Source organism: Jaculus jaculus, chromosome 8 (genome assembly GCF_020740685.1).
Source record: "Jaculus jaculus isolate mJacJac1 chromosome 8, mJacJac1.mat.Y.cur, whole genome shotgun sequence".
Taxonomy (NCBI): Eukaryota; Metazoa; Chordata; class Mammalia; order Rodentia; family Dipodidae; genus Jaculus; species Jaculus jaculus.
The window spans coordinates 10,345,532-10,363,194 of record NC_059109.1 but is presented as its reverse complement, the minus strand read 5'-3'; the positions used below and the strand labels follow the sequence as shown (position 1 = coordinate 10,363,194).

Below are 17,663 nucleotides of genomic sequence, written 5' to 3'. Positions count from 1 at the left end.
GGGGTGAGGGGCACTGGCCGGCAGTGCCCTTTTCTTGTCAAGGGCTAGGCTGTGGCAGGGGTTGGGGAATGTCAGATGCTAGGCTGCTCTCACACCCTCTTGCCACATCCTCTTGGCAGTTTCTGAGAACTGAAGACCTGATTCCTGGGCTGGGCTGTGGCCTAACCTCCCCAGACTTCCCCGTGAGCGGGAGGTTAGGTGTCCTTTGCTGGGGGCTCCTCACCGACCCTGTTGTTTCCAGGACTGCCTGCGGGCCTGTCAGGAGCAGATTGAAGCTGCGCTCCGGGAGAGCCTCAGGGAAGCTGCCCAGACTGCCCCCAGCCCAGCGCCCAAAGCCCCCCGGGGCTCCAGCAGCCAGGGGCCCAGCCAGACCAGCACGCCTACAGACGTCACCGCCATCCACCTGTAGCCCCTGCACAGGCCCCCTCGAGTGGCCACGAGGTGGAGGAGGGCTTTCTGCCACTCCCTACCTCTAGGAACAATCCGTGCCACGCCCCAAGTCCGAGGGGGCTCTTCCCACCGCCAAGCCCAAGGGGCCAGGTCCTGCCTATGCCCGCAGTGTGCACTAAGGGGCTGGCTAGCCATGTGTCTCTGCATGGCCAGGCAGCTCCTCTTCCTCCCCTGCCTGACCAGCTTGACTCCTCTAGCCAGGGCTGGGGCCAATCAGGCTGGTCTAATGAAAACAGGTAAAATCCTAGCACCAGCATTCCTTGAGGCCTCTCCTGTTCTCAACTGCCAAAATGCCTCAGTGCCTTCCAAAGGTGTCGCCCCCACTGGGGTTATTTCATTTGGATCAGGGTCCTTCATGCATCCAGATACACATGTGACAGGGACCAGCCTAGAAGGCTCCTGGACACACTTCAGACCCCTCCCCCCAGGAATTCACGCTCCCAGCTGCTAAGAGGGAAGGGCCCAGGCCTTGGTCAGAGGGGAAGAACTTAGAAATCTGGCTTTGCTTCCTGCTCAGCTTCCTGTGTGATTGAGGGGTTTGGTGCTGGAGGATGAGGTCATTTTTATTTATTAATTGCTGAGTACAACTGTAAGAGGGTACAGTGGGCCCTGTACCCCCAAGTGGTGGTGACCCTGGTGGTTGCTGTTCCCTCCCCTCTGCTACCCCTTTGTGGCCCAGGAGCTGCTATCGCCTGGGATGGGGTCTTAACCCTCCTCTCCTTTGGCTCTCTACTCATCCTCTAGTGGACAGGGTGAGGCAGGGATGCTGTAGAAGAGCCCTGTCAGGAGAGAGGCAAGCCCTGTTGACACAGGCTTTCCTAAGGCCACAAGGTTCAGGCTGGTGGCCTAGGACCATCATGCTGCCTTAATAAAGATTCTGGAATAAAACTGGCTTTGGCTCTTGGGATTCCATGGTGTTGTAGGCTGTGTCCAGAAGGGGTGGGGAGACAAGTGTGAAGTCCCTCTTCTGTGAGGGGCTGGTTAGGAGACACTAAAGTCTAGAATGTGGTCTACATTCGACAAATTACTGTGCCATGAAAAGTGAACGTCAAGCTGGGGTGGGATGGTGCACACCTTTAATCCCAGCACTTGAGAGGCAGGAGGACTGACTTCGAGGTCAGCCTGGGCTGATATGAAAAATGGGGCTTGAGGCATAGCAACCAAGAATGCAAGCTACAGGTGGTCCTCTAGGACTGTCTAGCCCACCACCCTCCAACAGTGCACAGGGATTCCTGGGGCCAAGGAGGTGGCTCAGCACGCACCATGCAAACCTGAGGGCTGGAAGTTCAACCCAAGCACCCATGGAAAAAGCCAGGCCCAGGGAGACAAGAGTCACTGGGGCTTACAGGACGGTGACAGGAAAGTAGCTCCAGGGTCACAGAGGCTCCCTCAAACCAAGAACAGAGGTCACCTGGCATGGGGGGCATGCCTCTGCATATACACATGCTTACACCATACACACACCACATTAGAAACATGCACACAACTACCACATGTCGAGCTCTTCCTTGTTCCTGGTGAGCAGACACTCAGTGGAGGCTGGAGAGGGAGCTCAGTTGGTCAATTGCTCGCTTTGCAAGGAGTAGAACCCAAGCCAAGTATGAGGAATGAAGTTCAAGCTGTGGTATCCACGTAAAACGATGGGCATGGCAGTGCTGGAGAGACAGAAAGGCAGGTCCCTGGGCAGGTAGGGGCTCACTGGTCAGCTAGTCTAGTCTCAAAGACGACACATGATGTTCCTGAGGATGGCGCCCAAGACTGTCTTCTAGCCTCTGCACAAACTTGCTATGTGCACTCATTTTTGATTCCATCAGCTTTAGTGTCCCATGCCTGTGATCAGGGAGCACCCAAGAGCCAAAGACAGGAAGATCTCAAGTTATAAAGTAGCCTGGTTACATGGCAAAATCCTGACTCAAAACAACTGATAGAGCTGGGCGTGGAGGCGCACACCTTTAATCCCAGACCTGACCTTGAATAGCTAAAATGGGCTGGAGAGATGGCTTAGTGGTTAAGGCACTTTCCTGGGAAGCCTAAAGACCCAGCTTTGACTCCAGTACCCATGTAAGCCAGATGCACAAGGTGGTGCATGCATCTGGAGTTTGTTTGCAGTAGCTAAGAGGCCCTGGTGTGTCTGTTCTCTGTAATCAACTCCCTAGAATGGCAAGGCCAATACTGCAAGGGTGGGGGATAAGAATGAAATCTTCCTGTTGAATAGTTAAGGAAGAAACTATAAGATGACCTTTGTAGAAATGGACCTTGGATAGTAACTGTTTTTTTCAAGGTAGGATCTCCATCTAGCTCTAAAACCGAGTGCTGGGACTGAAGGTGTGTGCCACCACACCTGGCCCAACTTGTTCTGATACAGTGTCCTCTGGAGGTGAGGAAGAATGGCCAGCCCTGCTGGAGGAGGAGGTAGGGAGCTCAAAGCATGAGTCATCTGGGTTGGCCAGCAGGCTTCAGCTTTCTTTGCATTGACCTCATGTTTCCAAGAGGAAATGGCACATAAGCAAATATGAAATCTGTTAGGGTCAAGCTTTCCAAATACATTAATTGGGTTGGAACAAATGCACTTTTTCAAAACCAAGTATGTCTGTAGCAGTATGACACTTCAAATATGCAATCGGGTGGGGTATGGTCAAATTCCTCCTTTCACAGCCTGCAGTGCGTTGGTTTAGATATGCTCCATGCGTGGCATTCACTGCGTCACCCTGGCTGTCTTGGCACTTACATTTGCCCAGCTCTGCTGGTGTTACAGGCAGGAACCACTGCACCTAGCTGAAATTTCCTTTTAATTCTCATCTGTCATAAATACTGTCCTTTTAACTTCCTCCTCAACCACTGAAATTAGATAATTATCTGCTCATCAGCTCCACACAAAATGGGCCTTTGGCTCTAGTTTGCAACCATTGGTGTAAAGTTTCCCTTGGCCACAAAGCTGGAAAGATAGGAGCCTGGCTGGATCTAACCACTCTCAGCCTTCTAACCTGCTGCCTGTTTGTCCATCACAAAGGCTGTTTTCTGCTAAAGTTCTTTCACCTACAGCTATGTCACCACCATCTCCAACTCTGTTCTGGGTCCTGGCAGAAACTGGCAGTGACCCGGGGCAGCCCATGTCCTGTCAAGGGCAGCAGAGCACGTGCTCCCTGGGGCACACAGGAGGAGTTGAGTCTGGAGAGACAAATCTGTCCATTAAGAGAGGGAGGATCTCGAGCCAGCAACCAAGAAAACCACTCCCAACTCCAGGGACCACACCAAAACAGAGGTTTCAATAAATACCTGACTTGTCTTTATCACATCCCAGTGAACTGACACTACGGTTGGAGAGGGTGCTTATGCCAAATGCCAGCCTGGGTGGGGCAACTCTTGCTAGGTCCCAGAAGCGAGCACAGACCGCTATCTAGTTCTTCCTGCCCAGGACTGGGAGACACAGATGGCCCGGGGAACCCTTGGTGTCCTGTTGTAGGTCTTTGGTTGTCTTCGGTCACCAACAGGGTCCTAGAACCCTTCCATGGCCTTGGGCCAGGCAGGTGACTTCTCACTCCATGGCGACGGAGACATCTTCTGTATCTCTGGGGACTGCGCTCTGAAGCTCGCGCCTGATTTCGGGGGACAGCTGTGGGTGAGGCTGCAGCCGGAGCAGTTCCAAGAGGGCCTCCTTCTGCTCAGTAGCCAGGTCGGCCTTGTATCGCTGCGCCAGCGTCAGGAGGCACTGATGCCACAGCACAGGCAGCTCACGCTTCTCAGCCCGGAAGCCCAGGAAGTGGAAGACCAGTGCGTCCAGCACACGGTAGGGAAGTGCGTACTTCTTATCCAGCAGCAGGCGCAGGAAGATGCTGTTGGCACCACTGTAGTCCATCTCGGCAATTTTCAGCATGGCAGCACTGGTGGGCACATGAGGTTGCAGAGCCATGGGGGAGATGCTGGCAGAAGGACTCTTCCCCCTCCTCACTGGCCCTTACCTAGGCCACTGCTAAGGGGCCACCTGGGGTTTTCCTCACCTACTCTTTAAAATCCACAGGATTCCACTTACCATCTCTGCCCCAAACCCAGGCTATTCTTAGTTCCTTCCCCACGCCCAAGCCCTGGCACCTCCACTGTGCGGTACCACTACCTGGAGTGCAACACAGGGATGGAGCACTTGGTGATGATGCTGCCCACGATGACGGCCTCCCGGAGGGTACAAGTGCCAGACTCGCACAGTGGGATCAAGATTCCTGAGAGGGTCACAGGGAGTCACTTTCAGTTTGCAGCACGGGAAAGGAGACACACAGCGAGCACTCCCAGCCACGGCCACGGCGTGGAGCCCAAACGAAGGCCCCTTCCCCAGCTGGGTGTCTGGGACCCCGTGGGAGCTCGGGCCTGCATTCTTCCCAGCGCGGGCTCCCACCTTTGAACCAGGCTCCAGGCTTGAACAGGGCTTTCTTGAGGGCCATGTAGAGGTGAAAGTTGAGCCGTTTGTATTCAGCGATGTCGTCACGGACCCGGGGGAGCAGGACAAGGTTGTAGAAACGCTGGGCCATGCGTTCCTTCAGGTTAGAGGCAAAGATCCTAGCGGGGTGGGAGTTCCCAAGTCAGAGAGCCTGGCCCTTTATCCCTGAATGGCGCATGTAAGAGATTTTTTTCAGAGAGGAAGTGTGAGAACTGGGTGCACAGCACCCCCAGGCCATTTCAGAGAGGAACAATAGGACAATAGGATGTACTCAAAAAAGGTGCATGCTGTTTTTCTTTTTTCTAGGATCTTGTTATTGTTTTATTTATTTATCTGAGAGAGAACAAGGCAGTTAGAGAAAGGCAAAATGGGCACACTAGGGCCTCCAGCCACTACAATCAAACTCTGGATGCATGTGCCACCATGCACATCTGGCTTAGGTGGTTACTGGGGAATTGGACCTCGGTCTTTGGGCCCAGCAGGCAAACAAGTTAACTGCTAAGCCACCTCTGCAGCCCTGTCTGTCCTTTCCTGAGTGCCAGGGAGATGAAACCCGAGGCCTGTGCATGCTATTCCCGCACTACTTCAGCTACTCTCCACCTGTTCCCACCATGGCTTCACTTTCCCAGCTATTAGGAAGGGTCTGAGCACTCCTGGTCAGCCACACACTTCTGAAAACACTCAGCCACACTGGGGCCGGCTCAGCAAAGCTGTAAGCCAGTCCCCTAGGAGTCCATCACTGGGGTTGCCAGCTCAGTCTGGCCCTCAAAGTGAAAGCAAAAAGCTAGGGAAACAGAGGTAGGAAGATGCAGAGGGACAAGTGTGGGACCAGGCTCCCAGAGTAATGGTAAAGGCTGGCAGACCGGCACCCCCACACCCTGCCCTGCAGATGGTCCACCCTAACCCATCCAGGCTACCTCGTGGCTTGGTACATGGCAGCTGCAGTCCAGGCCTCAGGCTCTGTGACGTAGAGGATCTGCTCCCAGTTAGAGAGTGCGGGGATGATCTTAAATGCCTTGGGAAGTCTCCCACTGCGGTACTTGGATAGCACCTGGAGACGAGGGAGGCAAGATCATTATCAGCACCGATTCCTGGTCAGGGTCAAGCTTTTGTCCCCTCCCCATGCTTTGCGGGTCTTATGTCAACTGGTCTTCACAACGGCCCTGAAAGGCAGTGATGTTGTTGGATTCTAATTTAATTCCTTTTTCTTTGCTTTTTTATCAATCAGGGTCTCACTCTAGTCCATGTTGACCTGGAATTCACTATGTAGTCTAAGGCTGGACTTGAACTCACAACGATCCTTCTACCTCTGCCTCCCGAGTGCTGAGATTAAAGGCTGTGCCACCATGCAGGGCCTGTTTCTTCTTTTTTGAGGCAAGGTCTGACTCTGTAGCTCAGACTGGCCTTGACTTCACAGCAATCCTCTTACATCAACCTCTTGTGAGTACTGAGATCAAAGGTGTGAGCCATCATGTGAAGCTCCACATTGTTTTTGTTCCCTGAGGGAGGGTCTCGCAGTCCAGGCTGACCTGAAATTCACTATGTAGTCTCAGGGTGGCCTCAAACTCACAGTGACCCACCTACTCTGCTGGAATTAAAGGCCTGCACCACCACACCCAGCTCCACCTTGTTCTTGTCTCTCGCTGAAGCTGGAGCTCACTGGCTCACTAGACTAGCTAGCCAGTAAGCCTTAGGATCCCCCCATGTCCAAGTTCCTAGTGGAGGGTTACAGGCAGGAGCCACCACTCCTGACGCACTTGACACTGGTGCCGGGTAAAACGGGTCCTCACACTTCTGTGGCAACTGTTTCACCTCCCGAGCCCTCTGCCAGGCCCGCACTGCGCTCGCTCATCAGGGGACCAGAGCTCAGAACTCATCAGCTCACTGGCTCGCGAGGCGGGAGCCCACTGCCCCTGTCAGGAAGTCTCTCCCCAGCCGTCCCCTCAGCTTACCTCGCGGACCCCTCTGTAGACCTCCAGGACCCGGAGGTCCAGCTGGGGCATAGGGAAGCCCGACACCTCTGACATGACAGTTTCCACCTCTGTCTGCTTCTCTGTCAGCTTCTCCATGATAATGTCTGCGAGGGTGCGCCTGTTGGGCAGGGGAGGAGAGGAGGAAGGAGGGGCAGAGCTGGGTTCCCTGTCCAGCAAGCTCTGCACTCTCCTTAGAGTCCCCTTGACGCTGACAAACAAACCCAGATCTTTGCAGCCCCACACCCCCTTCTGTGCTCATCTTCCAACGCGACTCACTGCAGGGCAGAGAGAAAAGAACCCGCAGTCTCTGCCTTTGGGTCAAGGCTGGCAGTCACGTGGAGGCGAGGCACCGGGCGCTGCAGTCCACTCAGGTCTCCAGCCCGGCTCTTCTCGCACACACCACTCCCCGCTCTACACCTCAGGGTCTCCAGCAGAAAGCGGGGACAGCAGCAGCACCCAGTCGCACTTCTACCTGAAGAGCGAGCGGCTGCGCGCACAGGGCCTGGGACCAGCAGGACCCACCCGTGCGCAACGAGTGCTCCTACTTCAGCACACCCACCCTGCGCTGCGCAAGGGCACCCTGTCATTACGAACCCCCGCCCTGCCCTCTCTAGCATGCCCCGCCCGTCTCAGCTCCTGCTCGAGTCCAGGCTGCTTCACTCGCTAAGGAGAGGACGGCGCCAGCTCTCCTCCGTCTGCAGCAGTGTTGTGAGCTCTGAGTTCCCTCAGCTTTTTACATCCGGGTTTCTGACTTAATAGCAAGCGTCAGAGTTACCATCAGCTAGGGCTACGGTCTGATGACAGTCTCCTGAGTTGGGAGTGACACTTTGTCACAGAACATTTGCCTAACATGTGTTGAGGCCCTGAGTTCCAGCGCCACATGGAAAGTAATACAAAATTTTCTTCTGTTTTCTAAATGCCAGGTGGTACTGAGTTTGAGACGTTCCACATATCATGACATAAAGACTGTATGACACTTATTAAGACACAGGAACAAATCCAAGAACTGAGACTCAAGAGGGGTCAACAACTCAAGTGAGGCTTCATGGCCGCAAACTGAGGCCTTTCCACGTCTGCGGTCTGGACGCTTTCCTGTCCTCTATAATGTCCCCATCCTGAGAGCACAGGTCCTGACTGCATACGCACCTGGGCCTGTTCTTGTCTTTTTGAGGCAGGGTCTCCCTCCTCTAGCTCAAGCTGACTGGAACTCATGGCAATCCTCCTGGCCTCAGCCTTGTGAGGAACCACGAGGCCCAGCCTTGGTCCTGCCCACCCCCCCCCCCGGGACTGCCTTTGGCTTCGAACTCAGTGATACTCCTATCTTGGCTTCCCACGTGCTGGGATTAAAGGCATGTGCGATCCCGCCTTCCTTCCCTTCTTCTGAGGCAAGGTCTCACTCAAGACCTGGATCTCACCCGATAGCCCAGGCCAGCCCTGAACTCAGTTATCTACCTCAGCCTCTCGAGTGCTGGTATCACAAGAATGAGTCACTACACTTGGCTTGAATTCTCTCATTTTTTTGAAAGTTGCCATATATATATATATATATAATTTTTTTTATTGACCTCTCTCTCATTTTTGCTAGTACTAGGGACTGAGCCTAGGTCCTCACGCACACTCAACAAACTCTACCACCGTGCTATATAACCAGTCCCTACAATTATCTTCCAGGTTGTTCAAGGTAGGGTCTCGCTCTAGCCCAGGCTGACCTGGAAGTCACTATGGAGTCTCTCAGGGTGGCCTCAAACTCAGGGCGATCCTCCTACCTCTGCCTCCCGAGTTTTGGGAGTAAAGACGTGTGTCACCACATGTGCCTTAGAATTATTTTTGAAGCAAGAGTTAGGAGGCACCGACTGACAGTGTGAGAGGCTCTGAGGGCGGGCAGACACACAGCCCCAGCGCACACGGCAGCAGCTAGTACTCCTGTCGTGCACCCACCGATGAGCGGCTCGTTTCTTCCCTAGTCAAGACACTGCAGAACTTACTCACCCTCCCCATCTTTTCACAGTACTACAGAGATGTGTTAACTCACGCCATCCTGAGGAAATTAGGACACGTTATGATCACAGAATCCAGAATAAACGGGTTGTCTTAGACTCTTTCCCCTCCCCAAGGCCAAATGAATGTATACGTAGGGACTAGGACCCAGGCATCTGAATACAGGCAGCCTACATGGCTGGATGTTTCGGAGACGGTATTTACAATACATGTAAATAAATGAATAGTTCTCACCAGGGGCAATTTTGCTCCTTACCTCCTCCAGGGACATCTCGGCGATGTCTGCAGGGGTTATCACTAGGGTGGGTGTTAAGAGATGTCTGAGCAATACCCTTATGTTCTAGCTTCCGCAGTTATCCAGCCCAAGCTAAGAGCAATTCATGGTGCTTGCTTGCAAAGCTTGCTGACTATGGTTCAACTCCCACATAAATCCAGGTGCACTACATGGCACATGCACCTGGAGTTCGTTTGCAGTGGTAAGAGACCCTGGTGTGCCGTACTCTCTCTCCCTACCTTTTCTCCTCACAAATAACTGCCTCTTTCTCTATCTGTCGCTCCCAAATAAATATACAAAAAATTTAAAATACTTTTATTTATTTGAGAGAGTAAGAGAGACAAAGAGGCAGACACACACAGAGAGAATGGGTGCACCAGGGCCCCCAGCCACTGCAAATGAACTCCAGACGCATGTGCCACCTTGTGCATTTGACTTACATGGGTCCTGGGGAACTGAATCAAGGTCCTTTGGTTTTGCAGGCAAGCGCCTTAATTGCTAAGCCATCTCTCCAGCCCTTAAAAGATATTTTTAGGGCTGGAGAAATGCTTAGCAGTGGCACATGGGTCTGGAGTTCATTTGCAGTGGCTGAAGGCCCTGGCATACCCATTCTCTCTCATAAATCAATCAATAAATAATCTTAAAAAAAAAAATTACCCAGCCTAATTACCCAGCTGACCCTAAAATCTCGATATTAAATAAAGCTTATCACTAAAAAAATAACCAAAAGCTTGCCAAAGTCCCTCTTCCTCTGTGAGACTTTTTTTCTCTTCCTTTTCATTTTTCTTCAAGGTGGGGTCTCACTCTAGCCCAGACTGACCTGGCACTCACGGTGATCCTCCTGCCTCTACCTCCCAAGCCCTGTAGAAACTTTCTACCCTCACAGAAAACCCCCAGCCCTACCTGACAGGTGGGTTCTTGTTCATGAACATTTCAATAGCACGCTCATCCTCAGGGTCTACCACCACCTCTGCTTGGTGGTTTACCCCTGTCATTTTGGCTGCCTTCTCCAAGGTGGGCCACTCCTCGTCCTCATCATCAGATCCATCCTGTGGCACTCCTGGCCCTAGAAGAGAGAAGGAATGGATAAGGAGCGGGCGAGGGCTTGTCCAAGTTGGTCTCACTAGGACCAGGCCTTGTGCCCCTCGTGCTTGCGAGACACAGATGTGCCTTGGGAAGCAGGGGAGACACAAACTATCTTCCCTCCCCAAGGGCTTGAGAAACCAAAACAACATGTGAAATGAAGAGACAGCAATGCCCATAAGTAACGGTTATGTAGCAGGACCCACTCTATGTGGCACGTATGTTACCTGGTTAGCCCAGAGAATCTCAGGAAGCACACACTATTGCTATACCCAGGTTCCAATGGGGCCAACGAAACACAGAAAAGTTGATTTTCCCATGCCAGGTAGGCTGGGTCCTGACTGATTTTAAAAAATTTATTTACTTGAGAGAACCAGCATGCTAAAGCCTTCAGCTGCTGCAAACAAACTCAATGCATGTGCCACCTTGCACATCTGGCTTATGTGGATCCTTCGGCTTTGCAGGCAAGTGCCTTAACTGCTAAGCCATCTCTCCAGCCCCAGACTGCATACTTTACTATTATGTTACCACAACAGGGCTAGATCACATGGCAAATCCATAGACAAGACAGCATGTTGCTCAGGGACTTAGAATGTGATTTGTGGAGAGCTGTCAGGCTCACAGCCAACAGCTAAGGACTTCATTATCAGAAATCAGAGGATTGGCTAGGCATGAAGTAGCCAGAAGTAGGGACAAACAGAAAAAGTGAAGACAGAGTTAGAGAGATGGTTTAGTGGTTAAGGTGCTTGCCTGTGAAGCCTAAGGATCCAGGTTCAATTCCCCAGTACCCACGTACAGCCAGATGCACAAGGTGGCACATGTGTCGAGTTCCTTTCTAGTGGCTAGAGGGCCTGGCATGCCCATTCTCTCTCTCTCTACTAAATCAATAATAAAAAACAAACATAATATAAAGCCAGGCGTGATGCACATGCTTTTAATGCCAGCACTCGGAAAGCAGAGGTAGGAGGATCACTGAGAGTCTGAGGCCACCCTGAGACTACACAGTGAATTCCAGGTCAGCCTCAGCTCAAGTGAGATCCTTCCTTGAAAGACCAAGGGAATATGAACATACACGTACATAAATACATATATATCCCAGAAGAGTAGGCAATGGACTTCTGATTCTGTTCAAACAATACATTCAAATTAATTGCAAGTAAGGAAAGATATATAGTAACAGGTTATTTGCAAGGGGTGCATGAATGCTTAGACATGAGTGTCTGGGATCAATCTCCAGAATCGCACCCCCAAAATACCAAAGGTAGTGTGTGATAAAAGCTAAATGTGAAGCTGGGCATGGGGGTGCCTACCTTTGATCCCAGCCCTCGGTAGGTAGAGGTAGGAGGGTTGTCGTGAGTTTGAGGCCACCCTGACACGACATAGTGGATTCTAAGTCAGCTTCAGCTAGCAACCCTCCCTTGATGAAAGAGACTAACTACAAATGAACTCCAGACACATGCGCCACCTTCTACATCTGGCCTTGCATGGGTACTGGAGAACTGAATCTGGGTCCTTAGGCTTTGCAGGCAAGCATCTTACAGGCTGAGCCATTTCTTCAGCCCTAAATCTACACTTTTAAATGAATACCCCTAGGGCCCTAATTCTAAGTGCCTCATGTACAACTAGCTGTCCTTGTATGACCTGAAAGACATCTCAAACATGCAGAGCACCTCTGTCCACCTAATGAGAAACCTGGGAGACAGCCTTGCCTGGGACACCTCCTCCAAATTCAATCAAGTACCAAATCCTACTAGATTCTACCTCAGACCCTCTCTCCCACTCTGCAGGACCCTATCTAAGGCCACCCCCTGTGAGCTGCACCATCTCTTCCTCCTTCCCGCTTTTTAAAATTTATGTGCAGAGAACTCGCATGACCTTTCACTGGATGGATGGTCTTGGAATAGTCCATTCTAGGAAGTCGCCTAGTCCACCTTTATGAAGCTGATGTCCGTTGTGTACTGGCGGGAACACTGCCGGCGCATGTTCAGCCCGTAACTCCGGATCAGACCGTGGAGGTTCCAGCAGACCTGGCAAGAGTGGGAACCCTGACTCATGGCAAGCCTCTTACCTGTCTCCTGAGGGCTGCGGTTAAAGGCATGCGCCTCCACACCGAGTTCACAGAATCTTTTTCTTTTTCTTTTCACTTAAAAAATGTATTTTTTTTAAGCTGGGCGTGGTGGCGCAAGTCTTTAATCCCAGCACTCAGGAGGCAAAGGTAGGAGGATCACTGAGCGTTCGAGGCCACCCTGAGACTACAGAGTGAATTCCAGGTCAGCCTGGGCTACAGTGAGACCCTACCTTGAAAAACAAACAAACAAACAAATTTATTTGAGGAGGGTGAGGAGGACAGGAGAGGCAGGTCTAGAGAGACAATGGGCATGCCAGGGCCTCCAGCCACTGCAAACGAACTCCAGATGATGTGCCACCTTGTGCATCTGGTTTACATGGGTACTGGTAAATCAAACCTGGGTCCTTAGGCTTTGCAGGTAAATGCCTTAACTAATAGCCCAGTTAAAAATTCCCCTCCCCCCCTTTTTTTTTGGTTTCTCAAGGTAGGATGTTATTCTAGCCCAGGCTGACCTGGAATTCATTATGTAATCTCAGAGTGGCCTCAAACTCAAAATGTTCCTCCTACCTCTGCCTCTCCCAAATGCTCGAATTCAAGGTGTGCACCACCTTGCCCAGCCCTCAGATAAAATATTTCAATAGAATTGTATTCATATGGTATGAGCCTGAAAGGAAGCTTCTAACTGAAAACAGTGAGTTTTTACTCCTAAGGCAAAATCTTATTTTCCAAGCATTGCTTTTTTTAAAAAAAAGATTTATTTATTTATTTATTCGAGAGAGAGAAGAGATAGAATGGGCATGCCAGGGCTTCCAGCCACTGAAATGAACTCCAGATGTATGTGCCACCTTGTGCATCTGGCTTAAATGGTTCCTGGGGAATTGAACCTAGGTCCTTTTTGGCTTTGCAGGCAAGTGCCTTAATGGCTAAGCCATTTCCCCAGCCCCCAAGCATTGCTTTTGTGTTTGCTTTATTTTAGTAGAATAGACTCAATCATGTTATAAAACAATCCCTTCACTTCTTAGAGTGTGACTGCAAATCAAAAGTATATAGACACACTAGCACACACATTTCAAGCTCTGTAATTATACACAGGACAAGTTTTAGAAATAAACACCCGAGGAAGGTCACCTAACCTCTGGCTACTGCAGGGGCCGGAGGCCATGGGATACCAATGAGGGTGCTACTTCAGTCAGCTGAGTGAGAGGCCGCGTTAGTCAGAACATGCTGGTGTTCCAGGGGGATGGAGAATGGTCTAGTGTTGAGGATGGTCATCAGGACTTCCAGACAATTCTATGTTGAGAAACAGGAGCCCATGACTTCTGCCATGAGCAAATGGAAGGCTACTGTGCAAGAATTCATGACTTCTGACTCGGGTAAATATTAAGACTTCAGTTTAGAGATACCATGCAGACAGTTGGACGCCAGCATCTGGGCTTCATGACGAGCCAGCTATGAAGCACACAGCCGGCAGTGCCATCAAAAGGATGGGACTAGGGCTCAGCGGTAGACAGGCTCTTGCTTGCAAAGCCTCACAGCCTGGGTTCAATTCCCCAGCACCCACGTAAAGAAGATGCACAAAGATGTCCCATGTATCTGAAGTTTATCTGCAGTGGCAGGATGCCCTGGTATACCCATCTCTCTCTTGCAAATAAGTAATTTGAAAGAGTGAAATGGGCATAATGGCACACACTTGTAATCCCAATATTCACAGGAAAAGGCAGGAAGACCACCCCAAGCCAGCTTGGGCTACAAAGTGAGACCTTGTCTTTATTTTTAAAGTTTATTTATTTATTTTTTTTTTGTTTTTCGAGGTAGGGTCTCACTTCTAGCCCAGGCTGACCTGGAATTCACTATGTAGTCTCAGGGTGACTTCAAACTCATGGTGATCCTCCTGCCTCTGCTTCCCGAGTGCTGGGATTAAAGGCGTGTGCCACCATGCCCGGTGAGGCCTTGTCTTTACAAATAGAAGAGCCCACTCTGGTGATGTACACCTATAATTCCAGCAGAGGGAGGAGTATGGCTGTGAGTTCGAGGCCACCCTGAGACTACATAGTGAATTCCAGGTCAGCCTGGGCTACAGTGAGACACTTCCTCAGAAAACAAAACAAAAACATCCCAAAAATTAAAAAAGAAAAAGACATGCACACAGGCATGGTGGCTCATACCTACACTACCAGTACTCTAGAGGCAGAGGTAGGAGGACTGCTATGAGTTTGAGGCTAGCCTGACATGTAAGATTAATGCCATTTTTACCAGGACAATACTTTGTTTATGAGAGTGAGGAGGAATGGGCATGCCAGGGCATACAGCTGCTACGGTGTGTACTGAGGAATGGAGCCCAGACCAACAGGCTTTGCAGACTTAACTGCTGAGCTATTCCTAGCCCAGAATCTATTATTTGTCATCATCATCTTTTTTTTTTTTTTTTTTTTGCTTTGATCCTATTTATTTCTTTGGTGGTGAAGAGGCTAAAAAAGTTTATTTCCTACTTCAAAAAGCTTTCCCTAAAAGGGTGGATTCATTTCTATTACATAGGAACACAGGCAAACATTGTGAGGGATAAGTACTGCTCTGATTTTCATGACAATCCGAATTCAAGATAACATGCGCATGTTTTCCTGAAATCCAGTGTGTTCATTTGAACAAATGAGTGCTTCTGGTGTTCTTAGTCACATATGCATGAAGGTGGCTTAAGGAAAAAAAAAAATCAAAACCACAACTTGGGCTGGAGAGATGGCTTAGTGGTTGAGGCACTTGCCTGTAAAGCACAATGACCCAGGTTCGACTCCCAAGACCCACAAAAGCCAGATGCACCAGGCGGTGCAGGCATCTGGAGTTCACTTGCAGTGGCTGGAGGCAGGGCTAATTTTCTCTTTCTTAATGGTGGCGCACGCTTTTAATCCCAGCAGTTGGGAGGCAGAGGTAGGAGGATCGCTGTGAGTTCGAGGCCACCCTGAGACTACAGAATGAGATCCAGGTCAGCCTGAGCTAGAGCAAGAATCTGCCTTGAAAAACCAAAAATAAATAAATAAATAAATAAATTAAAAAAAAAACACACCCACAGCTTTTCTTCAGTTTGGGTCTGAATTAGTTACAAAGGGGCTAATGACCTAGCTCAGCAGTGGAACATCGGTCTAGCACAGGCAAAGCCCTGAGTTTAATCCCCAGTGCCGTCACAACAAAACCCTAAGAATTATTCAGCAACAGTGGCTTCCAACACTTAAACACCAGTACAGGATGAGGGAGAGAAATCCTGAAGAGTGGACGTTAGGTTCAGAGCACATTTGCAATATGCATAAACCAAGTAGGCGGACAAGGGTGACATGAATGATCGCTTCTTTTTTGGTTTATTTTTATTTATTTGAGAGTGACAGAGAGAGGGGGGAGGGGGGAGAGAGAGGGGAAGGGGAGGGGAGAGAATGGGCATGCCAGGGCCTCCAGCCACTGCAAATTCCAGACGCATACACCCCTTTGTGCATCTGGCTAAAGTAGGTCCTGGGGAAGTGAGCCTTGAACCAGGGGTCCTTAGGCTTCACAGGCAAGCACTTAACCGCTAAGCCATCTCTCCAGGCCAATGATCACTTTTTTTTTTTGGACATTGTCTTGATATGTAACTCATGCTAACCTAGAACTCAGTACGTAGCCCAGGATGGTCTGGAACTCCTGATCCTTCTGGTTCATTCTCCCTGAGCGGGGGATGACAGCCTAGCATCACCACGCCTATGGTACATATTAGTGTCCTCACTCAAGGCAGTCCTCCTACCTCAGCCTCCTGAGTGCTGCTATTAAAGACCTGGCATTTGGAACATGTTATTCTAATTATCTATTTTTTAAAAAATATTTTCATTTATTTGAGAGTGACAGACAGAAAGGCAGGCAGAGAGAGAGAGAGAGAGAGAGAAAGAGAGAGGGAGAGAGAATGGGCGCACCAGGCCCCCAGCCACTGCAAACGAACTCCAGATGCGTATGCCCCCTTGTGCATCTGGCTTACGTGGGTCCTGGGGAATCGAGCCTCGAACCGGGGTCCTTAGGCTTTCACAGGCAAGCGCTTAACCGCTAAGCCATCTCTCCAGCTCCCTAATTACCTATTTAATTGTCTCTCCCGCCATAGACTTTTGGTCCTAAAATATGGCACATTTATCTTGTTTATTTCTGTCTCTAAACCATCTAAACTCCTAGCACATTTCAAAGCACTACGCAGGTATCCAGTAAATGCTTGCAATACCTACTCTACGCCTGGTGTGGTGGCACACACCTTTAGCCCCAGCACTCAGGAGACAGAGGTAGGAGGATCGCTGTGAGCTGAAGGCCACATAGTGAATTCCAGGTCAGCCTGGCCTAGAGTGAGACCCTACCTCAAAAGAAAAAAAAAAAGTAGTGTATTCTAGCAGAGCTTAGTCATGTTATCTTAAATTTCCATTGACTTAACTTTAGGGTGCCTGAAGCTGGGAGGGGGCGTGGGGACTATGAGAGAATATAATGTGACTTGTCCTTTAGAGGAGGAGGATACAGGGTATAGACACATGCCAGGGCCTCCAGCCGCTGCAAACGAACTTCAGACACATGCACCATTCAGTGCATCTGGCTTTACGTGGGTACTGGGGAATCGAACCCGGGCCCGCAAGCTTTGCAAGGAATCGCCACCCACTCCACCCCCCGGCCTCAAGCCTGACTCCTCCGTTTAATCCCCGGCCATCCTCTTCGTCTAGGTCGTATCCCACCCCCGGGGCACTCACCCAGGCGCGTGGCGCGTTCCCGCGGCCTGGCGGGTCGGTCCCCGGCGCCATGCTCGGTCTCGAGCTCCTCCTGCTGCTGTCGCGCTTGTTGCAAGATCCGCCGGCTCAGCCGGGGCCCCACGTACTCTTCCTCCTCGGCCCCGCGACCCCGCCGCTTTTCCCGGGTCCCGGCCCGCACGGCGTCCCCGGCCAGAATCTGCTCGGCCAGAGGCGCATGCTTCTCCTGGCTCCCGGCCCCACGAGACGCTTTAAATTTGGGCATTTTTCTTTTTCTCTTTCTTTCTTTTTTTTTTTTTTTTCTCCCTCGAAAGATAGTTCAGACGAGACCTACACGTGGGCCGGCAACGCCGGAAAAGCTTCAACTGCGCTTGCGCGGTCGTGCTCAAGCCGTCACGCTGAGGTCACAGCGCCGCCTGGCGGTCGGAGGCCGGAAGCGCCGCCACCGCGCCTCGCTTCCCTTCCAAGAGCTCCAGAGTGGGGGCGTCGGGTTCCTGGGGCGCTCACGGAATCCCACTGTGCGTGCAGCGTCGCTGTCCCGGACCGCTGGCAGTCTGAGCCGCGGTTTTTCCAGAAGTCGAGGACGCTCCTGTCAGCCTGCGGATGGTGACGTCACCGGCTACGTCACGCGGGAAGCGTCCGGCCACGCCCCCGC

General features: G+C 51.1%; 2 protein-coding genes across 7 annotated transcripts in view; one reads left to right on the top strand and one right to left on the bottom strand.

Annotated features, from left to right (window-relative positions):
* Positions 1-1,341, top strand: part of Ccnd3 (cyclin D3) — a 97,815-nt gene extending 96,474 nt beyond the window's left edge. For both annotated transcript variants that reach the window (XM_045155672.1, XM_004649502.2), the window contains one exon: positions 242-1,341. In XM_045155672.1, coding sequence (XP_045011607.1) covers positions 242-409 — 168 coding nt within the window. In that variant the 3' untranslated portion in view covers positions 410-1,341. The remainder of the gene's footprint in view (positions 1-241) is intronic.
* On the bottom strand, positions 996-17,625 carry Bysl (bystin like). 5 transcript variants are annotated; one of them, XR_006638468.1, is made up of 8 exons: positions 17,012-17,625; positions 10,028-10,190; positions 6,832-6,970; positions 5,797-5,930; positions 4,838-4,998; positions 4,562-4,664; positions 3,727-4,331; positions 1,941-2,105 (listed from the first exon to the last, which is right to left on the bottom strand). XR_006638468.1 is itself a non-coding variant. In XM_004649504.2 (7 exons), exons 1-7 carry the CDS (start codon positions 17,271-17,273, stop codon positions 3,986-3,988), a joined length of 1,308 nt encoding a protein of 435 aa, XP_004649561.2. In that variant the 5' UTR covers positions 17,274-17,625; the 3' UTR covers positions 996-3,985. The 5 variants fall into 5 exon arrangements, 4 of the variants coding, with proteins under 4 accessions (XP_004649561.2, XP_045011604.1, XP_045011606.1 ...); XM_004649504.2 differs by having other exon boundaries at positions 996-4,331; XM_045155669.1 differs by lacking the exon at positions 3,727-4,331 and having other exon boundaries at positions 996-2,280.
* Positions 17,626-17,663: the final 38 nt, after the last annotated feature.